The sequence below is a fragment of the Phyllobates terribilis genome, unplaced genomic scaffold (assembly GCF_046119375.1).
Source record: "Phyllobates terribilis strain yellow unplaced genomic scaffold, ASM4611937v1 Scaffold_2__4_contigs__length_985480577, whole genome shotgun sequence".
In the NCBI taxonomy this organism is placed as follows: domain Eukaryota; kingdom Metazoa; phylum Chordata; class Amphibia; order Anura; family Dendrobatidae; genus Phyllobates; species Phyllobates terribilis.
Genome location: NW_027362762.1, coordinates 94,708,862 through 94,733,540, shown reverse-complemented (window position 1 = coordinate 94,733,540; position 24,679 = coordinate 94,708,862). Strand labels below are relative to the sequence as shown.

The 24,679-nt window shown below is 42.5% G+C and overlaps 1 protein-coding gene across 1 annotated transcript in view; it reads right to left on the bottom strand.

Moving 5' to 3' along the window:
• Window positions 1-13,572, bottom strand: part of XPO4 (exportin 4) — a 101,221-nt gene extending 87,649 nt beyond the window's left edge. The window contains exon 1 of the mRNA XM_073662345.1: window positions 13,444-13,572. Within this exon, the coding sequence (XP_073518446.1) occupies window positions 13,444-13,509 (66 nt within the window). The 5' untranslated portion in view covers window positions 13,510-13,572. The remainder of the gene's footprint in view (window positions 1-13,443) is intronic.
• Window positions 13,573-24,679: the final 11,107 nt, after the last annotated feature.

Below are 24,679 nucleotides of genomic sequence, written 5' to 3'. Positions count from 1 at the left end.
TGCCCCCGTTTTTATATTCACTTTCTGGCGGCTTCACCTTTTACTGACGCCTCTCTGGTCCCGCAGAAGTCATCTTGTGCCCGTAACTTCTGACTGGCCAGAAGTTACATCAAAAGAGATCAATGCAAGTCTATGAGAGCCAGAATGACGCACTCAGATGTATTGAAAAGTGACCTCCGGCGCGCTCCATGAAACACTGCACCTGCCAGTTGGAGTCGGAGGTTTGGCTTACCGACTCCACAGCCCTGGTTCATAAGGCAGAGGAGCACCTTCAGCAATCGTCTAATCCAGGGCTGTGGAGTCGGTAAGCCAAACCTCTGACTCCTCAATTTCCATGACTCCGACTCCCTCATACATGGCTCATGTTTAAGTGATAAATTTACTGTAGCACAGATTCATCTCCGCTAACGGTCTAGATCCCTTAGATCAGGAATAGGACAGACATTTATAGGACATGAAAAAATATTCCCCACAAACTGCATTGAACTACTGTACCCAATTTATTATATATTTTAAGAGTTGGAGTCGGTCCATTTTATACCGACTCCACAGCCCTGGTCTAAACCTACTAAGATGTAAGGCTATGTTCACACATTGCATTTTTTCAGCATTTTTTTCAGTAGCAAAACTTGATCTCTTGGCAGGAGGTTGGTTCAGGATTTTTATTGCTTTTTTGCTGTTTTTTTTCCACTGTCCTTTTGCCTCTGTTATGCATGTAAATAAAGTTCAGTTTTCAATTCTGGTTTTGGCACAAAAAAAAATGCTGAAAAACCTGACACCTGCATTTTTGGTGCTTTTTTTTTTTTTTCAATGTTTTTTTCACCACCCGTTACTTCCAATGAGCGAAAAAATTGCTCAAAGTAGTAACATGCTCTATTCTGCAAAAAAACATGCAAAGCACAAAATACTGATCAAATAAAAACCAAGTTGTGTGCATGAGATTTCTGGAATCTCTTAGACTTTGCTGGTACTGTAAAACACAGCTGAAAATTCGCATAAAAATGCATTAAAAAAGCTGAAAAAATGCAATGTGTGAACATAGCCTTAGAAGGAAAGATACAGGAAATAGTTTGAGCCGACTGCTAGGTAGTTGTTGTTCAATCCCATAAGTGTCAAATTCGCCAAGTGGCTGGTGTATTATTGGTGTTCTAATGGTAGATTATATGAATAGGAATGTATGAGATTGTACCTGCAAAATTCTACTGTTATGCTGTAATTCATGTCTATGTTCTGCTGCGATACTGTAATTTCCCTCGGTATCAATAAAGTGTACTGTATGTATGGAAGCCAGCTGTACTTTATGAAAGATAAAAGCAGTTATTTTAGGAGAATGAGAAAAAGAAAGTCAATTGTAAACTTGCTTATTTTCATGCTAAAGCAATTTAAGAACGGACAATACCCCTTTAAGACTGCCGTTTTGTATACTAGTCTTAATGAAAGCACCAAACTGATATATGACAAGTGGGATTCACCATGTGCCATGTGCCCAGGACTTGACAAAAGTTGCAGATTTTTTGCACATTTTTACACAATTTATTTGGGCACCAAAGTTGCAACATTTATTCCAGAAAACGTCTACAGTAGATCCAATTTGGACCAGTGTATAGCAAGCACTGGATCATGTGAATATATTAAATAAATAATACAATAAATATAGTATTAGTTCACTATAAAAAGCAAATTATACAGATATTAGAGGTCTTCTCCTGTTCCTCTACCAGGATGCCAGAAAAACATGCCGGGAAAACGACTGGAACGTGTGTCACAAGGAAGGCTGTTTTTCTAAGTCAGGTGTATACATACACCATGTCAGATCCATTCACTTGGTGAATACCTGCAATTTGCCATGTGGAGCGCCAGGCACAATGACAAGACATGGCAGGGACCTGCCTCCTACCAATGTCTCCTGACAGCGCTCCAGTCTGCAGACACACACCCACTGCACCGCTCATTTTGGCCTAAGTCTATTAAATAGCGCTGGTCCACGTCTCCTCTTCCCCATGACATTTTTCTAATATTGAACATTCATGGTAGATACAAAAGAAGGTTTTGTTATTTCAGTTCCATCCTCAAGCATCAGCTATATCTGCCACCAGGTAGGTCAATAAGACAGCACACGGATAAAGACTTCAAAAACACAGAGTGGACATACAGTTTACAATGTGCATTTCCCTTATATTTCTTGTGCCCCATAGGGTAACACAATATTGATCTGCATAATATGGTCGTGAAACCTGGGCTTAAAGGGAATCTGTCACCAGAGTTTGCTACCTAATCTGAAAGCAGCATAATATAGAGACAAATTCCCTGACTCCAATGATGTGTCACTTAAGGGCAGCTTGCTGTACTTTTGATAAAGTCACTGTAGGAGATCACTAGAAGACTAGTAAACAGGGCTGTGGAGTCGGAGTCGTGGAGTCGGAGCCCATTTTGGTGGAGTCTGAGTCAGTATAAAATGGACCGACTCAGACTCCTAAAATATGTAATAAATTGGGTACAGTAATTCAATGCAGTTTGTGGGGAATATTTTTTCATACGAATTTGGGAAAGTTATGAAATGTCCTGCTGCCATGTAGTTCTCCATATTTATGAGTTCCGGATAATCCCACCCCCTGCCCACTGATTGGCTGCTTTCTGCCTATTCTACAATCAGTGGGCGGGTTATACACCGCTCAGCATTCTGAAAACAGATCTGCAACAGAAATAAACAGGGATTTTATCAAAAGAACAGTAAGTGGTCCAGCATCACTGGAGTCAGCATCTGTGCCCCTGCATCATGCTGCACTTAGACGGGGGTAGAAAAAATCCTGGTGACAGATTCTCTTTAAAAACCTGACAAGTGTATAAGCCAGGCCTGGAAAAGCAATCCTCCAGTAGGGGAGATTTATCAAGCTAAAAAATGTCAAAACTCTGGCACACTTTACAAAAAAAAAAAAAGTCTCATAACCTGCACCAAATTTATTGTGTTTTAGGCACTGTGTCCACCCTGGCTGACAAGTGGGCGTTTCTTCAAGGAAAAGGGACGTGGCTTCTTCAGAGAGACATATGTGCAACACGGTGGGCTGAAAAATAACGTGCCGGAGTTGCGGTGCACAATTCTTGAAATAAATAAGAAAACTTCATTATCTTACAACCATTTTTACTCCGGAAAAAAGGTGCAAATAGCGACTCGTCTGTTTCTGCTTTATGCAGGAATTAATTTGCACTTTTTTTGGTTCTTTGACAATGTGTCTTTCCTTATTCAGATGTTTTAGCCTAGTTTATCACGTGAGACTTTTCAAAATGTAACAATTTCAGTACTGCGCTCCGGTACCATACTGGAGTAAAAAATCCGTCCAGTTTAAAACGCGGCATGTTCGTCTTTCATTGCCCAAAAATTAAACAATGGTGTGACTTTTGATCTAATCTAATTTTTAAATATTTGGTGCAAAACATCACAATGAATACCACAAGACAAAAAAAAGAAAGACACTTAAAGAACCCAAATGATTGGGGCTTTAGGCCTCGTTCACACGTTCAGTATTCGGTCAGTATGTTACATCAGTATTTGTAAGACAAAATCAGGAGTTGAACAATCAGAGGAACGGTATAGAAACACATCACCACTTCTGTATTTATCACCCACTCCTGATTTTGGCTTACAAATACGGATCTAAAATACTGACCAAATACTGAAGGTGGGAACGTGGCCTTAGACTAATCAGTCTTAAAATTAGACAGATTAAATCAGACACCATGAACTTCTACAATGAACCTGATGCATTTTAAGACTGTTTTGTCTAAAGAGGTTTACACCAACCGACTGGAGACGTTAAACAATCAGTGGTCGTTTTTACCCCGTTTACTTATGTTCAAGTATTTTGGACCAAAGGGTCTATTTACAGGTCACAGTTAAATCCTCTTGAAAGGGCAGCAGTGTTAATGCAGAACAGGGTATTCAACGTATCTGGTGTATTAACACATCATGCTGAAACGGAGAAGATTTACCTTGAAACTGCAACAAAGATAAGCGTTTCAATATTACAAAACTGTAGGACCCTCTATATAATTTCATAAAGGGGTTGTTTTATTTTAGAACACTTTTGTCCATACGCTGATAAAAATAAAAAAAAGTGTAAGGCTATGTTCACATGTTGCATTTTTTTTCAGCTGTTTCTATGCAAATTTTCACCTGCCTTTTACAGTCCAGAAAAGTCTAAGATTTCAGAAATCTCATGCACACAGCTTGTTTGTTTTTTTTGTCCTCAGCATTTTGTGCAAAACCTTGGGCTTTGCAGAATGCAGCAAGTCACTACTTTCACCCACTGAAAGCAATGGGTGGTGCAAAAAAACGCAGATAATAGGTTTTGCTGCGTTTTTAGTTAAAAAAAAGCAAGTACAGCAGTGTGTGAAACTCATTTATTTTTGTAATTTCTCTTAAATGTACCATCTTGTCTTGGTCACCTGAGATGGCAGTTTAGATTAGTACAGTTTAATTAAATTAGTTATGTGTACAGTGTAAACATTGGCTGACCAAGGTGTGAGATTGAACAATACCTGTGGCCAACCAAAGTAAGAAATTGAACAATGCCTGAGCAAATTAATGGCTGACCAAAGTGTGAAAGTAAACAGTGTCCTACACACTGAATGCTCTGCCATTGGTGACCTGTGTTCATGTGGTAGAAGCAAAGCTGAACTTTGGGATCCTAAAAAAACACAGCAAAAACCACATGTTTGATTCTGCTTCTTTTTTTGCCAAGAGAGAAGGTTTTCCTGCAGAAAAAAAAAACACAGCAAAAAAGCAACATGTGAACATAACCTAAGGCTGAGTGCCCACGTAGCGTTTTTCAAGCGTAAACGCTTGCGAAACGCTAGGTAATCCGCTCCCCATGGTCCCTAAGGGCATTCCGCAAGTTCTATGCACATGCTGCGGATTTTTCCGCAGCGTTTATGCTGCGTTCAAAAATCCGCAGCATGTCCATTAATTTTGCGTTTCCGCAAGCAGAATTGCCTTGTGCAATGCATTTAAAAATGCAAGGCAATTCCGCATTTGGAAAACACGCGATAAACGCGCATTAAAGGCATGCGGAATTCTGCATGCGTTTTTCCGGGAGAGGACTTGCAGAAATTTTCTGCTTCATTTCTGCAACATGGGCACATAGCCTTACACTTACCCTTCCCGGATCCAACGCCAACTCTCTGCGGGGAGGGCAAGTAATACTCCGTTTTGTTCAGAACTATATCAAAGTATGGATGAAAGTTTTCTCAAAGAAAACAACCCATTTAAAAACTAAGCACACCTTCACACAATGCTTTTTATTGTTTATTTGCCTACTAAAAGCAACTTTCTAAATAGTCTTCATTAAAAAACGGTCTACCGTTTTGCTGCAGAGTGTCTATAATGTCTCAGTCGGACATCAGTTTTTCTTGTACAAGTTCCATTCGTGGTTTTCTTGGGTAGAACTCATACTTATTATAGTCTCTGGGGTAGTTCAAATGTCTGGATTTTTTTGCTGAGCAAGTGGTCCGCACAAAATCATGTCCGATCTTGATCCAATTCTCCAATCAAACTTGCCAATGTAAATCTATGGGTCCCTGAAAAAAACCTAAATCAGATAGCACCCTTGTGCCTTCCACGAACTGTTTCTTATGAAAAGCTTGAGAAACTTCCATCAGTTTTTGGAGTTTTGATGCAAACAGAGTCATAATGTGCTGTGTTGTATATAATTTTTTGACTATGTATACCTTTTGGAGGCGGGCAGCAGAACGTAGTAGACTACCATAATTATTTGCACTAAGTAAAAAGGTCTCTGGAACTGTATGGCGATATAAAAAATAACCCTCAAAAGAGCAGCAGGCAAAGAATAACAGCAAAATCTGGCCACTTAAACCTAGTGTCATGGGGTTTCATTTAATACCTTTTCCCTCCCCATCGGCTTCTAATAGTTTAAAATAATAACTAACCCTCCCCAGGTCCATCTGTCACTGTCCCAGTCATTATTGACTGACATTACTACTACATCACATGTGGCTTGTGCCGTTTACATCGGGAAATAAAAAAACTTTAGCTAGAAATACCAGCCCCCTTCATCCAAATATAGCTTCTTACAACCATAATAATAAAAAAAAAAAAAGGAAAGGAAATTTGTAAATTGGGATCTTTGGTCCAGCATTGTTGTAAACCCCGGAGATAATCTACAGGTCCCGGCAGCAGTCACTGCACACTGAATGGAGCTGGGCAGTGCAGCGCCGTTCCACGTGTTTACATCCAGCCGCTGCTTAAAAGGGGTATTCCCATCTCCAAGAACCTATCCCAAAATGTAGTAGCTGTAATATTAGCAAATACCTCCAATTAGAAATGTAGTATAGTTCTTCTGATTCGCTATGTTGATTACCACACGTGCAGGGCATTGCAGTAGCTTAGGTATCCATGGTTACGACCACTGACAACTAATTGTCACTATATGAGTGGTTGCAACCATGGATACCTAAGCTACAGCGATGCCCTGCACATGGGGTAAGCAACAACGAATCAGAAGAACTATGCTACATTTCTAATTATAGGTATTTGCTAATATTATTATACTACTACTTAGTGGGATAAAGTCTTGGGAAATGGGAATAGCCCTTTTAAAACAGCTGATAGTTGAAGGTGCCGGGTGTCAGACCCCCATCTATCCTAAGGATATATCATTAATATATGGTGACTGGACAATACAATCTGCAATAAACAAAGTATAAAAAGTTTAAAACCTACAGCATTTGTCAGCTATGCCCCTCCGCTTATAATGGTCACCCTTGTTCAAACATTTCTCCTGCAGATGTGCAGCTACAGCAAATTCTCAAGATGCCTCTGACTACAGTCCGAGCGTTACTAGCCGTATAATCGGCCATACTGTCCGCTCCAATGGAAGGATGGCCACGCTTGTATTTCTGAAGAATTTACAGAAATGACCTTCTAGCGTTCTCCACCCCAAGTAACTCGGCTTTCCCGAAATATGGAGAAATAATACTAAAAGCTATTATGAAAATCAGCAACAAATAGAATCAGGTGTATATATGCACTTACATATACAATACTTAACAGGAAATCCAGAAGTACGGTATATAGCACACAGTGTATATAGTCTGTCCTCACCCCAATAAGTAGGTACCGATGAACAGACAGGTTTACCTTTACGCTGGGTTTATATATTAGGATTTACGTGCAATTTCATCAGTTTCAAATCAGATTGTGATAATTGTTGCATGTAAATGACCTGAAGCGATTGCAGTAATATCTGGAACTAATCTTGAATTGATTGCTAAAAAGAATAAGTAGTTCCTAGAGACAAATGTTTCACATCCAAACATTTGGATATGGCATAGACATTAAAGGGATTGTCCGATCACAAAATACTGTTGACCTATCCCTATATCAGAGGAGTAGGGGGTCCGACACATGCCAGCCCTAAGAATCAGCTGTGATCAGCAGAATAAGAGCTGCTCTGCATTACCAGACAGCAGCCGCTACAGAGTTAGGCTATGTTCACACATGGTTTTTTTTGCGTCACAAATCTGCAGCAAAACAGGATCTCTCAAGGGAGATTTACTTGTGTTTTTTCAACCACCCATTACTTCCTATGGGTGAAAAAATGCTGAAAGAAGTGATATGCTCCATTTTCCAAAAACCCAACCAAGGCACAAAAATACGCAACAACAAAAAAAACCATGATGTGTGAACAGAGAATTCAGGTTTCTCAGACTTTGCTGGTACTGCAAAACACAGCTGAAAATCTGCATAAAAATCTGCAGCAAAAAATGCTGAAAAAAACCATGATGTGTGAACATAGCCTAAATGGTCGCTGGCGAGGGTGCAGGGTGTCTGACCCCCACTAATCTGATTACTGATGACCTATGCTTTACATAGCTCATCAGTATCTTGCGACCAGACAAACCCTTTAAAAGTATTTCCACTGGGATCACAACATACTCATCCAAGGAAACCAATCGGGAGGCCAGTTATTTTTCAGTTAAAGGGGTTGTCCGGTACTTTAATACTAATGGCCAATCGTTAGGATAGGTCCTCAACACCATCGGAGGGGTAAGATACCCAACACTCCCACCGATTAGCTGTTCCCAGTGAAAGCCAGATGTGATCAGCTGCAGAGCTGCACAGCTGGTCAATTGCAGAGTGGCCACGGCTGGGTAATGCACATCCGCCCCTATGCAAATGACCAGAGATGGATCTGCAGTACCCCACTGCGGCCATTATGCTGTTGACAGAGCTGTGGTTTTCCGCTCCACCTAAGCACATTCCCCCACCAGGTGTCGCACACCCAACGATCTGGTATTGATAGCCCATCAATATTAAAGTACCACACATCCCCTTTAAGTCTCAAGCTAGGCTGTGGAGTCGGTATAAAATGGACCGACTCTGAAAATATCTAATAAATTGAGTACAGTAGTTCAATGCAGTTTGTGGAGAATATTTTTTCATAAGAATTTGGGAAAGTTATGAAATGTCCTATAAATGTCTGTCCTATTCCTGATCTAAGGCTATGTGCACACGATGTGGATTTGGTGCGTTTGTGCATTTTTTTCCGTGCGGAAAAGCAGCAGAAACGCATTGCACATCATATCTCATGACTTGCTATGACATTTTGAAAGTTCTGTGCACATGGTCAGGAATTTTTGTGCGCGGATTTTGGGTGCGGAAAAAAATGCAGCATGACCATTTCTTGTGCATTTCCGCATGCGGATTTGCCTATACAATGCATTGGAAAAAACGCATGGCAAATCTGCAAGTAAAAACGAGTGTAAAATCCACATGCATTTTTTCAGCCAAGGACATGCAGAAATGCTCCGGAAAATGTCTGCTTCATTTCTGCATCGTGGGCATGGTAGACTTTTAGCTGAGATGAATCTGTGCTACAGTAAATTTATCACTTAAACATGAGCCATGTATGAGGGAGTCGGAGGTTTAGCTTACAGACTCCACAGCCCTGGTCTCAAGGCAATATGGAGATTTTTTTATATCTCCCATTCACTACAGCGAGCGACCTCCCCCACTTTCAATCCCAGGTTTTTGTAGATCTCAGTAGCTGTTCACTCATTGATCAGACATTTATACATTTAATAAAGCCCTTTAATTCAGCCACACACCCAGCAATACTATAGTACAGAGCTCATTACACTCAAGGCAGTTATATTTGTCAGAAGATCTTTGCAAGAGACTGAGAAGACGACCATCCCCTACATCAGATCCATGTACAAACCATCAGCCCTAAACAGCCAGATCTACAGCCAAGGTGACCCAAGATGTGGGCGCTATAGACAAACACATTGTTATTGTGCCAATAACCATTTCCATCCAATCCAGCTGGAAAATAATTCACAATGCTGAACATGTCAAACAGTATGGAGATAGGAACCATCTAATAAATAGGTAAAAAGCACCTGAATGATATTCAGAAAGTTGTCCTAATTCTGCACTGACAAACCCCTCAAGCCACACATATTCAGATACATATAGAAAATTTCTGCTAGTGCCTACATTTTTAGAGTCATTTTCTATGGATATCTGAGATGAGGAGTCAGTAAAGTTTACGGTAGTTGCCCACCACTAAACCACATGCATCAAACTCTTACTCTTGGCCAAAATTGGGGAACATAACTTCAAGGGGCTGTTCGGTCTTAGGCTACAAATCTGCAGTTACTCTATATGACTGCAGACTTCCGAAATCTCACACCACGCGCACTGCAAGCTGTAACGATTCTCCGGTGCCGGACATGTGAACGCAAGTATGCAACAGGCATACTCCTGGCCACATTCCCACTAAACTGTTTCCAGCCTTGCATTAAGTGAGGCCGTACCCATCTAGTTGGCATGTGGCCGGGAGTATGCATATCGCATACTTGCGGTTACATGACTGCCGCCGACACCGGAGAATTTCCACAGCGCGCAAGAAGAAGTGAGGATTCACAAGTCTGATGTCACTGAGTGACTGCAGACTTGTCGCTTAAAACCGAAGAACCCCTGTAAAGGCTCATGACACCTTTGACATGGAAAAGATTATTTTTACATACGTTAGAGATTACGTTTAGTTATTAAAATTGCAGTTTCAGTCATCAATCTTCATTAACTTTCAAACTCACTGATAAACAACAGCCTGATCCAAGTTTCAGATTTTTCTCATGTGGGAGTGTCCCTACCTGTAATATAGGCTGGATGTGAGGTCTGGTGGTGCACAACCCTTATTTCAGCACAGCTTCTATCCTGCGCTTATTTCATCTTATGTTTGCCCCTTATTTTTAGTCTTTTCTGTGACCTCTTTGAGACTGTAGCTACTTTCCCCTCTGTGTTAAACCTATTCTTTGCTATCATCTCTAATACAGAGAGAGCAGTCAAGACATCTGACGGATATGCAACATGTCTGCATACCACTCAGCTGGATAAAGGACTTTTAGGCCATATATTATTTCCATTTGTCTCTTCTTTTAAAACAAACGGAACAGAAAATGGAATTAGCATTCTCTGCATTCCTGTGTCAAACTGCTGCCAATCACTGAACTCGGCGGCTTGTGCCTTTAACATCAGCAGAACCACTGAAACCAGTGACTGGCTGTAGCAATGTCGAAGTGAAGTTACCGCTGCAGCCAAACACAGACCAGGCCAGCGGCAGAGACTCCGTACCAAGTAGTTACTCACTTTTTTTTCTTAAAAGCGAAGGGTACGTGCAAACAAAAATGTCTTTTTCAGGAGGATTCCCCAAATAACTCAGCAAAAAATGAACATAGAGCACAGTAATGTCAAAACGACATTGCTCTGCACATGTGCATTCTTTTAAATTCAAGGTTTAGAAACCGTGAAGCGGTTAAAAGTAGTAACAAGTAGTGTAAAATGGAGAAAAGACCAACCACATTTTCCTAAAAGGGCTTTGCCTAGAAAAACCTTTACAGAAAGAACCGCACATCTGGAAACAAAATGTTGTGCACACACCCTAACTGCACCTGCGGTGAAAAGTTTTCTGTAAGGGGACAACCCCTTTAAGTTACTTGGTTTTCTCAGTATTTTTGTTTTTTTACATTTGGCACTATGCCAGTGGTTTTGGTTATCCCAATAGTTTAACCTAAATCATTTGTGACTTCTCAAAGATATCAATTGTACGCCAATACGCTAGTGTAATACTTTTTTTTGTTATTGAAGGCGCAAAACCTTATCAAGATTATAGAGAAGATTGTGTGACCGTTTACTCTAATAAAGGTGCAAAAAAAGCAAAAGGTGTCAATTCATCAAACATCGTACCCCCATTTTGATAAATTTAGTGCAAAAATCCCCCAATGCAGATAGAAAGGCAAGACCAAAAAAAGATTAATCATTTTTTGTCTTATCAGTGTCAAGGTTTTTTGTTTGGGGGAGTGGTGGGTTCTCCACACCAGCAAATCCACAGCACAGGACAAAAAAATTCACTTTGCAACTGAACTCATAGGGGAATATCAACAAAAAAAATCTTGACCTTTCCGCAGCAGAGACGGATGAGCTGTGCGCTAAAATGTCCACAGCGTAAATATTAGATTTGTTCGAGCCTCGCCCACTTGGCGACTTTACTACTTTCCGTGTGCAAATCAGCGACATTTCTGTGGTTCCATGAGGATGATGCACTAATACTATGTAAAGAAGGACAATGCCGGGATTAGGTCACTGCAGGGAAACAATATGGGACGCCGTACCCGGGATCAGGTCGATGCAAGGTAATCTGGGACACCGTACCCAGGATCCGGTTGCTGCATGTTAACAGCGTGGGACGCCGTACACGGGATCAGGTCAATGTGCGGAAACAATCCGGGGCGCCGCACACTGGATCAGGTCAATGTGCGGAAACAATCCGGGACGCCGTACACGGGATCAGGTCAATGTGCGGAAACAATCCGGGACGCCGTACACGGGATCAGGTCAATGTGCGGAAACAATCCGGGACGCCGTACACGGGATCAGGTCAATGTGCGGAAACAATCCGGGACGCCGTACACGGGATCAGGTCAATGTGCGGAAACAATCCGGGACGCCGCACACGGGATCAGGTCAATGTGCGGAAACAATCCGGGACGCCGCACACAAGGGATCAGGTCAATGTGCGGAAACAATCCGGGACGCCGCACACGGGATCAGGTCAATGTGAGGAAACAATCCGGGACGCCGCACACGGGATCAGGTCAATGTGAGGAAACAATCCGGGACGCCGCACACGGGATCAGGTCAATGTGAGGAAACAATCCGGGACGCCGCACACGGGATCAGGTCAATGTGAGGAAACAATCCGGGACGCCGCACACGGGATCAGGTCAATGTGAGGAAACAATCCGGGACGCCGCACACGGGATCAGGTCAATGTGAGGAAACAATCCGGGACGCCGCACACGGGATCAGGTCAATGTGAGGAAACAATCCGGGACGCCGCACACGGGATCAGGTCAATGTGAGGAAACAATCCGGGACGCCGCACACGGGATCAGGTCAATGTGCGGAAACAATCCGGGATGCCGCACACGGGATCAGGTCAATGTGCGGAAACAATCCGGGACGTCGCACACGGGATCAGGTCAACGTGCGGAAACAATCCGGGGCGCCGTACACGGGATCAGGTCAATGTGCGGAAACAATCCGGGACGCCGCACACGGGATCAGGTCAATGTGCGGAAACAATCCGGGACGCCGCACACGGGATCAGGTCAATGTGCGGAAACAATCCGGGATGCCGCACACGGGATCAGGTCAATGTGCGGAAACAATCCGGGACGTCGCACACGGGATCAGGTCAACGTGCGGAAACAATCCGGGGCGCCGTACACGGGATCAGGTCAATGTGCGGAAACAATCCGGGACGCCGTACACGGGATCAGGTCAATGTAAGGAAACAATCCGGGGCGCCGTACACGGGATCAGGTCAATGTGCGGAAACAATCCGGGGCGCCGTACACGGGATCAGGTCAATGTAAGGAAACAATCCGGGGCGCCGTACACGGGATCAGGTCAATGTGCGGAAACAATCCGGGACGCCGTACACGGGATCAGGTCAATGTAAGGAAACAATCCGGGGCGCCGTACACGGGATCAGGTCGCCCTTCTGGATCACGTGAATCTCGGCAATTACAACCCGCTCTACAGATTCTCTACGACTTCTCATTTTCGGCAAGTGAAATATTGTGCACCCCCCACAATATAATATTGGTGCCCCCATGCAGCCAGAGATGGCACCATGTGGGCAGTGCCAACACATGGAGGGGAGGACAGGAGCTCGGTCACTACAGGATCCCACACTAGATCCACAGTACAACACACTGCAGCCAGCAGCCGGGAGACACAGGAAGGGACATGGCAGCACCCCTTGCCCCTGCCCCGTGTGGGCACCTGCCCCTCACACACGATGCCCAGCACGGCTCCCAGATGCCAGTCACACACGCAGCCCGCCTCACCCTCCTCACCATTAAAACTTTGGCAGCGCTCTCCAGCTGGGCGATCACTTCACTCGCACCCAGCGCCGCCATCATGGGCTCCGTTCAATGACGCGCCACGCAGTGCAGTGTGGGATAAAGCGGGGAGCAGAGCCAATGGCGGCCCTGGGGGAGGGGGAAACAGAGGAGGGTCCTCGCACTGAGGGGAGAAGGGAGCAGAAGTTTTGTGCAGACCAGCTGGCAGGGTGGCATCGGCGGGGCGGCACGGCCGAGCTGAGGGGAAGGGGACGAGGCGCGGTCGTGAGGGGAAAAGTCATCACTAAAGGCTGGAAAGCTTCACTTTCCTCAACACCTCGACGACCCCTTTAGAAATTCCCATTTTGCGCTTTCGTTTTTTTTCCTTCATCTAAGAGCTGTAACTCTATATTTTTCCATACACCTGCTTGATTTTATTTTTTTTTGCGGGACAAGTTGTAGTTTTGATTGACGCCATTTATTTTACCTCATGATGTACAGGAGACAAAAGTGTGGTGAAAAAATACAATTCTGCCATTGCTTTTCGAGGTTCATTTTTACCGCGTCTCTGTACGGTAACAATAACCTGGTGACGTGATTCTCCCGGCCGGAAGGATTTCGTCTATGCCAAACGTGATCATATTTTATTATTATTTTAGTGGTTTAAAAAGATTCGAAACCTTCTAAAAAAAGAAAAAATACTTGTTTCTTGTCACCATTTGCAGAGACCATAACTCTTTTTTTCTTCTTTCTTTTTTTCTCAGAGGAGCTGTATGAGGGTTTGTTTATTACGTGGTGTCCGATTGGGGTATATGAGTTTTTGATCTTTTATTTAGGGAAATGTGACGGCTGAAAATTGGCAATTTGGGTCTTTCGATCCTTTTTTGTTTTTCTTTCTCTACAGCGTTTATCGTACGATTTAAAGGGAATCTGTCACCCCCTGACACTTATCTGGCCTCTAATATGGGCATACGAGTGATAGAAATGTAAATCTATACCTACCTGTATGCCTCATATTAGAGGTCTTGTTGCTGTGAAATGTCTTTTTATTCCTACAAGTTTCTGTTGTGTTCCCGTCCCGGGGCCTGTAAGAAATCCCCGCCTCCTGTGTGAATTATAATGTTTCCCCCCTACCCTGCATGTCACAGTGCCCTGTGATGTGCAGTCGTCGAGGCCAAATCCTGCGCACTTCTTCTTGCCATCTATGTTCATTGTACTGCAGGGATCTTGTGCGCAGGCCCCGGTGAGTCACTCTGACTTCCTGGCACCTGCACACAAGATCGGAAATTTGGCGAAAATTTTGCAATTTTAAAAATTTGAATTTTCATGCCCTTAAATCAGAGAGATATGTCACGCAAAATAGTTAATAACATTTCCCACATGTCTACTTTACATCAGCACAGTTTGGGAACCAACATTTTTTTTTTTGTTCGGAAGTTATAAGGGTTAGAAGTTGACCAGCGATTTCTCATTTTTTCCAAAAAAATTTACAAAACCATTTTTTTCGGGACCAGATCACATTTGAAGTGACTTTGAGGGGCCTTTATGACAGAAAATACCCAAAAGTGACACCAGTCTAAAAACTGCACCCCTCAAGGTGTTGAAAACCACATTCAAGAAGTTTATTAACCCTTCAGGTGCTTCACAGGAATTTTTGGACTGTGGAAGAAAAAAATGAACATTAAGGCTAAGCGCCCACGATGCAGAAATGCTGCGGAGCTTTTCTGCATCTCCCTGGCAGAAAAAACGCATGCGGATTTTACATGTGTTTTTTCTGCCAGGTAGAAGTGTTTGTGAAGCATTTTGAACATGCGATTTCACTTGCGGGTTGTCAAGCCCTTTCCCAAGTGATTTTTAGCATCACTTGGAAAAGTGCTTGACAACTTGGTCACACGATATAAATCCATGCAACCGGCGTGGATTTATGTTGTGTGACCAAGTTACGATGCTGCAAATGCAGCATCAATAGTAAAAAAAAAAAGAATAAAAATGTTGAAAAAAAAATATATATATATATACTCGCCTTCCGAGGGCCACTGGTCTCCTTCTCCGGTGCGTCCAGTGTCTTTGGCGGCTCGCAGTGCTCTAAAAGGACCTTCTATGAAGTCATTTAGTCATGTGACGTCATGGAAGGTCCTTTTACACCACCACGAGCAGCCGAAGAGCCAGCAGCGCCCCCGGGAGCAGACGGGGCCATCGGAAGGTAAGTATATGGGGGTTTTTTATTTTAATTCTTTTTTTTAAACTACATGTACTATGGTACCCGGGTCTGGAGGAGACCCTGGGGGTTCAGGGTGCTCACCACACATCTAAAGAAGTTCCTCAAAGATTTTATCAAGGGGTATAGTGAACATTTTGAACCCATAGGTACGACAGAATTTGATAACATCATATTGAATAAGATGTCATTAGTCTTGAGCACAAGTGCTCGCTACTTAAGTTTGCATCGGGTACTCGGATATATATGCCCCCTGTATTTCGGGTGCTCTAATGACATGCTCGAGTCCCAGCTCTGCATGTTTCACGGTTTTTAGACACCCAAAAACAAGACATGTGGTGCATGGCAGGCAATCCCCTCAAGTTTTTTTTTGCCTGTATAACAGCCGCGAAACGCACTATTCCGCGTGTGGTAAAATTGATAAGGCAGTTTTAGTCTTCGGGTCAGTACGTTTACAGCAATACTACATTTATATAGTTTTTTATGTTTTGGTGCTTTTACACAATAAAAACTATTTTATAGAAAAAAAAATGTTTTTGTATCGCTTTATTCTGACAGCTATAACTTTTTTATTTTTCGGCTGATGGAGCTGTGTGGTGGCTTGGTTTTTGCCGGACAAGATGACGTTTTCAGCGGTACCATTAATATTTACATTCGTCTTTTTGATCGCGTTCTATTCCATTTTTTGTTTGGCGGTATGATGGTAAAAAGCATAGTTTTTTGCTTAGTTTTTATTTTATTTTTTTACCGTGTTCACTAAAGGGCTTAACTAGTGGGACAGCTTTATAGGTCAGGTTGTTCTAGACTCGGCGATACCAAATATATGTATACTTTTATTGTTTTTCATAATATTTATTTATGGGTACAGTATATTTTTATTTTTTGGATTATTTTTTCTTTTTTTTTTTTACATTTGTAAGTACATGAATAAAGGCAGCGACATGGCAGTTTTTGGCGTGCAACCAGAAAGAAGTGCTAGGAATGTGGTCATACATGTCAATGAAATCGCACAGTATCAGGCTGGAAGATACATAAGCAGCAATGAAGCTGTATGGCGAATTCTTTCATTTCCCATAGATGAACGAAGTTCAGCTGTTGTTCACTTAGCAGTACATCTAGAAAATGGACAACGCTTGTATTTCACAGCTGCAAATGTGCAACAAATAGCCCTGAATCCACCAGCTACAACTTGAACTGCTTTCTTAACGTTATGTCAAAATTACACGTTTGCGAAAACACTACTGTTTTCGGAAGTGCCTACATTTTATACATGAAATGCGAGGACAAAATCATTTGAACGATGCAAACTAGGAGAGCGAATCGACGGACAACCTGGCATATTTAAATAAACTACGATAGGTAGACTGTACACCGTCCATCCCAATCAAGATGAATGCTTCTTTCTTCACATGCTGTTGGTAAATGTGGCTGGTCCAACGTCTTTCCATCAATTGAGAATTGTCAAAGGCGTTACACATGCCACGTTCCGCAGTGCATGTCATGCTCTGAATTTATTGGATAACGACCGACACTGGGCTGTATGCATTAATGAAGCATGCAACACGTCACATCCAAATCAAATTTGTTTATTGTTTGCAATCATATTGACCGCCTGCTCTCCTTCATCTCCAACAAAGTTATGGGAGAAATATAAATTGCACATGACTGAAGATATTTTCCGTCGAATACGCAATGAAAATTCAAATATGAACATGGATTTTACAGCAGAAATCTACAACAAAGCGTTGATAATGATTGAAGATTTGTGCTTAGAAATCGCGAACAAAGTTCTCACTTAATTGGGAATGCCATCACCGAATCAATCTGCTGCTGCTTCATTCGATGTAGAATTGCGTCGTGAACAAAATTACAACACGGGTGATCTTTTGTCGTCTGTGCAATCAAATATTCCTAAGCTAATGCTTGATCAAAAAGGCATTTACGATCAAATAATGCAGACTATCAATAACGGAGTTGGAGAAAACTTCTTCTTAAATGTGCCAGGAGGAGCTGGTAAAATGTTCCTAATTAGATTGATTCTGGCAGCAATTCGATCCCAAAATGACATAGCCTTAGCTCTTGTGTCGTCTTGAATAGCTGCGACATTGCTACGGGGTGGAAGAACTGCTCATTCCGCTTTGAAATTGCCATTGAATATGCAATTCATTGAAACTCCCACGTGCAACATTTCCAAAGCATCCGGTATGGGAAAAGTATTACAGAAATGCAAACTTATTGTTTGGGATGAATGCACAATGGCGCACAAAAAAATCGCTCAAGGCTCTTGATCGATCATTGCAAGATTTACGTGGAAACATCAGACCATTTGGGAACGCATTAATATTGCTTGCAGGAGATTTCAGGCAAACATTACCTGTAATTCCTCAATCGACACCTGCGGACGAAATAAATGCTTGCCTGAAATACTCTACTTTGTGGCGACACGTAAAGACGTTACAATTAACTACAAATATTCATGTCCAGCTGCAAAACGATCAATCAGCTGAAAAATTCTCACATAAATTGCTGGAAATTGGGAACGGTGCTGGTTGATCTGACTTCAAGTTAACGAGCTATTCTTGCTGCCAAGAACAAAGACGTGTACGAACTTAACAATATTATTCAGTCTAACATTCAAAGCGAGGCAGTCACATACAAGTCCGTCGACACTGTTGTGGAAGCAGATGAAGTGGTTAATTATCCAACAGAATTTTTGAATTCACTCGATCTGCCAGAGAGGCCACCGCACGTACTGCAATTAAAAATCGGTGCGCCAATTATCATGTTGCGAAATATCAACAAGCCAAAGCTTTGCAACGGCACGCGGCTTGCAGTAAAACAATGAGCAACGTCGTTGAAGCAACAATCTTCACAGGACCTTTCAAAGGTGAAGATGTCCTCATTCCTCGCATTCCTATGATTCCAACAGATATGCTATTTCAATTTAGGAGATTGCAATTCCCAATTCGATTGGCGTTTGCAATCACCATCAACAAAGCTCAGGATTAGTCTTTAGAATTGTTCGATTGCTTCTCACATGGACAATTATATGTTGCGTGTTCTAGAGTCGGCAAACCAGACAATCTCTATATCTACACAGACAATGGAACAACAAAAAGTATTGTATACCCACAAGCATTGTGAAATTAAATATTTTCGAAAAGTGCGTTCTCTTTTCTTTCTTTTCCATTTAACCACACTGAGCCACAGCAACGCGTAGCCGGGTACAGTTAGTATATAATAATAATAATAATATGGGCATGACTTGACATTACAACTGATTGCTGTACTAAGCTTGGTGATGTAGTCATGTACTCATAGTGGTTCTGGTGATGTATTCGTGTACTTAGGGTGGTTCTAGTGACCTATTTACTGATAATGGTTCTGTTATCGTATTTATGTACTATTGATGGCTCTGGTGTTCTATTTATGTACTGATGATGATTTTGGTTTTGTATTCATGTGCTGATAATGGTTTTGGTAATGAATATATCACCAGAACAACCATAACTGCATGAATACGTCAAAAGAATCACCATCCTTTCATGAATATGTCACCAGAACCACTATCCATACAGGAATATAGCACCAGAACCAGCATCAGTTTTGTTGCAAACTGGATTTGTCGCATGACGGACATAAAAACAATCAGACGCATCCCTTTTATCTTTAATGGGGTCTGTTTAGTTTACATTAGGATATCTGACAAATGCTGGACACCTTAATAAAAAACAAACAGCCACCATTATAGTTAAGCTATGTTCGTTTCCATGACCATCCTTGGGACTTGACATTTAATAGGATGTTCTATGGCAACCTCTAGTAAGAATGGCAGTGAGTACAGGGGCCCAGTTGAGCGCTGAAATGTTAACATCAGTTTGGGAGAATCTAGATTTAATCCTTAAGTACCTATTGCCTCATGCTTGATGACTTGCCTGTGGCCTTTTTGTTTTGTTGAGCCTGAGGCCTTGTGATTCTCGCATGCCATGCGGCCTTGTGATTCTGGTGTGCCGAAATGTCTATGCCCGGACAACCCTTTTAAAATGTAGCTGCAGTTTTTTTCAAGGAAATTTACAAATCCTATTTTATTATGGATCTGTTCAATTTTGAAGTGAATTTGAGGGGCCTGTATATTGGAAAACACCCAAAAGTGATAACATTAAAAAAAAAAAAAAACTGCACTCCTCCAAATTATTCAAATTGGCTGTCAAGAAATTTGTTAATCCTTCATATGCTTCACAAAAATAAATGCAAAGTGGAATGAAAAAATAATTTTTTTCCACTAAAATATTGATTTAACCCCAAAATTTGTCATTTTAACAAGGGGTAAGAGGAGAAAATGGACCCCAAAATTTGGTATGTATCTTGTTCAAAACTTGTCTACGTCCCATATGTGGTCAAAAACAGCTTGGAAGGGAAGAAGCACTATTTAATTTTTGTCTGGAATATATTGCAGATGCCATATCAAATGTCCAGGAGCACCTGAGGTGCCAAAATAGCACAAACACCCATGAGTGACTACGTTTTAGAAACTAGACCTCTAGGAATTCATCTAAGGGTGTGGGAAACATAGTGAACCTACAGATGCTTCCAAACTTTCATAACATTGGGACGTGAATACAAACAATTTTGTTTTTGTCACGATTCCCCCACTCATGGTGTCCTAGGGATGCAATGAATGACAGCTCATCTGCCCTATAGAATCAGGGGCGTGCTGAACTGTCAGTATTGTGAGTGACAATCCAGACATCCAAGCTAGCCAGGCTTGCTTGGTCTTCTCCCAGTGTCACCCATTTTGGGTGATTACCTGGCTATTTAGCTGATGGGCAATGGTCAGACCAATGATAGTCGTGGCTTTGCTCAGTGGTGTGTGTGTTTATCTATTGTAATCTTTACTGCCTCACCTCGGACTTTGCCTTTTCACCATTCTTTTATCTGACCCTTTTGCCTTTGACGTGCTCTCCTGACCCCAGACTCCTTGTATCACGGCTTGTCCATTAGAAGTGACTCAGCGTGACAGTTTTTAGAGTAAAACTTTATTTTGGCTCCAAATTTGTTATTTTCACAAGGGTAGCAGGAGAAATGTGACTCCACAATTTATTACGCAGTTTCTCTTGAATGTGGTGATATCCCATGGTCATGCCAGGGCTCAGAAGGGAAGGATTGCTTCAGTATTTGATTTTTAGAGGGCAGATTTCTCTGGAATAGATTAGGGATGCCATGATTTGCAGAGCCCCTGAGGTGCCAAAACAGTAGAAACCCTCCAAAACGACCCCATTTTGGAAACTTGACCTCACATAGGAGTGTTGTGGGCAAAGGTACTTCACAGAATTTTATAAGATTGGGACTTGAAAATGAAAGGTCACTTTTTTTTCTGCTAAAATATTACTTTAGCCTCCGTTTTTTCAGTCACACAAGGAGTAACAGTAGAAAATGGACCCCACAATTTGTTATACAAATTCTAGTTAATGCGACAATAACTCGTGATTTTTACTGTAGTGTTTGGGCACATGATAGAGCTCAGAAGGGAAGAAGCACCATATGGCTTTTGGAATGCAGATTTTGTTTGTCTAGATTGTGGGTGAGCGCTATTTGAGAGGCGCGTGAGGTGCCTGATCACCAAAAAGCCCACGTGATTCCATTTTGGAAACTACACTGCTCTATTGTTATTATTTATTATTACAGCGCCATTTATTCCATGGCGCTTTACATGTGAAAACAGGGTATACATAGCGAAAACAATTACAATAATCTTGAACAAAACATGACGGCGACTGGTACAGGAGGAGCGAGAGCCCTGCCCGCGAGGGATCACAGTCTACAAGGGATGGGTGAGGATACAGTAGGTGAGGGTAGGGCTGGTCATGGAGCGGTATGGTGGAGCGATGGTTAATGCAGGTTGTAGGCTTGTCGGAAGAGGTGGGTCTTCAGGTTCCTTTTGAAGGTTTCCATGGTCGGCGAGAGTCTGATATGTTGGGGTAGAGAGTTCCAGAGTAGGGGGAATGCACGGGAGAAATCTTGTATGCGATTGTGGGAGGAGGAGATAAGAGGGGAGTAGAGAAGGAAATCTTGTGAGGATCAGAGGTTGCGTTCGGGTGTGTACCAGGAGACTAGGTCAGAGATATATGGAGGAGACAGGTTGTGAATCGCTTTGTATGCCATGGTTAGGGTTTTGAACTGGAGTCTCTGAGCAATTGGGAGCCAGTGAAGAGATTGACAGAGAGGAGAGGCCGGGGAATAGCGTGGGGACAGGTGGATTAGTCGGGCAGCAGAGTTTAGGATAGATTGGAGGTGTGCGAGAGTGTTGGAAGGGAGGCTACAGAGCAGGAGGTTGCAGTAGTTGAGGTGGGAGATGATGAGGGCATGCACTAGTGTTTTTGCAGATTCATGGTTGAGGAATGTGCAGATCCGGGCGATATTTTTAAGTTGGAGTCAACAGGAAGTGGAAAGAGCTTGGATATGTGGTTTGAAGGAGAGTTCAGAGTCCAGGGTTACCCCAAGCAGTGAGCTTGAGGGACTGGGGAGAGTGGACAGCCATTGACGTTGATAGATAGGTCAGTTTGGGGGGTTGAATGAGATGGCGAAAATATGATGAATTCTGTTTTGTCCATGTTAAGTTTTAGAAATCTAGCAGAGAAGAAGGATGAAATAGCGGACAGACATTGAGGGGTTTTGGTTAGTAGGAGATATCGGGTCCAGAGAGGTAGATCTGTGTGTCATCGGCATAGAGGTGATAATGAAAGCCATGAGACTCTATGAGCTGTTCCAGGCCTAAGGTGTAGATGGAGAAGAGTAGAACTGAACCTTGGAGGACACCGACAGATAGGGGGTGAGATGAAGAGTTGGTGCGTGAGTGGGAGACACTGAATATCCGGTCTGTTAGGTATGAGGAGATCCAGGATAGGGCCAAGTCTGTGATGCCGAGAGATGACAGAGTCTGGAGTAAGAGGGAATGGTCCACTGTGTCAAAGGCAGATGACAGGTCCAGGAGGAGGAGGACAGAGTAGTGTCCCTTGGATTTGGCGGTTAATAGGTCGTTGGTGACTTTAGTCAGTGCAGTTTCAGTAGAATGGTGCGGTCGGAAACCAGATTGTAGGCGGTCGAAGAGGGAGCAGGAGGAGAGGTGGGGGGACAGTTCAAAATGGACGTGTTGTTCCAGTAGTTTTGAGGCATAGGGGAGAAGTGATATGGGGCGATAGCTAGTCAGAGAGGATGGGTCAAGGGAGGGCTTTTTGAGGATGGGTGTGATTGAGGTATGTTTGAAGCATGAGGGGAAGACGCCATTTGTTAGTGACAGGTTGAAAAGGTGGGCTAGGGTTGGGATGAAGATAGTGGTAAGGTTTGGGATGAGGTGAGATGGGATTGGGTCAAGTTCACAGGTGGTGAGGTGTGATTTGGAGAGTAAAGAGGAAAGTTGAGCTTCCATAATGGTGGAGAAGGTGGTTATGGAGGAGGAGGATTGAGTAGGTGTGGGGAGGGGCTGTGGGGACTTTAGGCAAAAGCTTTGTCTGATGGTGTCAGTTTTCTGCTTGAAGAATGAGGCAAAGTCTTCGGCTGAAATAAGAGGAGAGGGAGGAGGCACTGGGGGACGGAGGAGAGAATTGAAGGTGTGGAATAGCTGTTTGGGGTTGTGAGACAGGGAGGATATGAGAGATGAGAAGTATGTGTGTTTTGCTGCAGTGAGTGTGGACTTGAAGGTAGTGAGACCTGCAATGAAGTGCTCATTGGAGTGTGACCTTTTCCATCTACGCTCAGCAGCCCTGGAGGCCCGTCGCAGCTCTTTAGTTAGGCTGGTGTGCCAGGGTTGTCTTTTGATTGTGCGAGCTTTGATAATAAATTAATCTAGGGATGTAGGTGTATTTTGAACCTATAGGTGCATCACATAATTAATTTTAGAACATTGCATTGTGAAAATAAAAAAATACATTTTACCATTAAAATGTTATATTCCCTGCAGATTTTCACAAGGGGCAGTAGGAAAGAATGGTCCCTTCCTTTTCTTACACAACTTCTTCCAAACGCAGTAATAAACCATATCTCATTAGAAACTCCTGTTTGGCCCCCTGGCAGGTCTATGAAGGGAGATACTATTTTACTTTAGGAAAGCAGGTTTTGCTGGAATCATTTTTTACAGAAATATGCAGTGGATGTTGCAGAGTGAAAAATTGCAAATATGGCAGCTTAGTGCCCAATACATTGTGCCCAGCTTTAGCTTTTGGAAACATGCACTAGGTAAATTAAGTGGGCTCTTCCCGCTACACTAATGCCATACATGTGGATGCTACAGTTACTGCGGGGCTCTGAAGAAAGGGGACTATGTAGACTCTATTTGGAGATCGGTGAAAAGCCATGTGGCTTTGCCAGAGTCAGAAGCATTTTGGGGTACATAACATTTCGGATCGCTTTTAAGGCTCTGTTCTCATTTATCCTGTGCTGAGCAGTTACAGCTAGGCTTTCTGTCTTGATATTAAAAAATTATTCAGATGGCACTTCTGAATAAACCATTCACTATAATGGAGGTAAATGGAGTCACTTTTGACTCCGTCTGGCCTCTGTTCTGTTCGACCTGACTTTTTTGCACTAAAAAGACGCACTCCCCCAAGAACAGAGACCAGAAAGTTTAAAGTGACTCCATCTGCCTCATTATAGTGAATGGTTTTGTCAGAGGTTTCATAATTTTTTTCAGGCGGGCAAACCTACTGAGACTTTTAAGAGGAAGAATATTTAGAAAACGATGTAATTTTTCCTGAGCATTTTTTGTTGTTTCCAAAGTGCTTTGTCAATGTCTTTGTCTGCTAGCAGGGTTTTTTTTCAGTTTTTTTCAGTGGTTTTGTGTTGTTTTTTTTTACTGTCATTTTCCTCTAGTTTTTTCTGCTTGAACACTTAAGAACCTGCTAGCGTTTCTTCAAGCAAAAAAGCCTCCAAAATGCTCTAAAAGATGCCAGGTCATCTTTTGAAGCCATCCCATTTACTTGTATTATAAAGTATACTCATATGTCACGAAACAATGGCCACTTCCCAATGGTAATATAA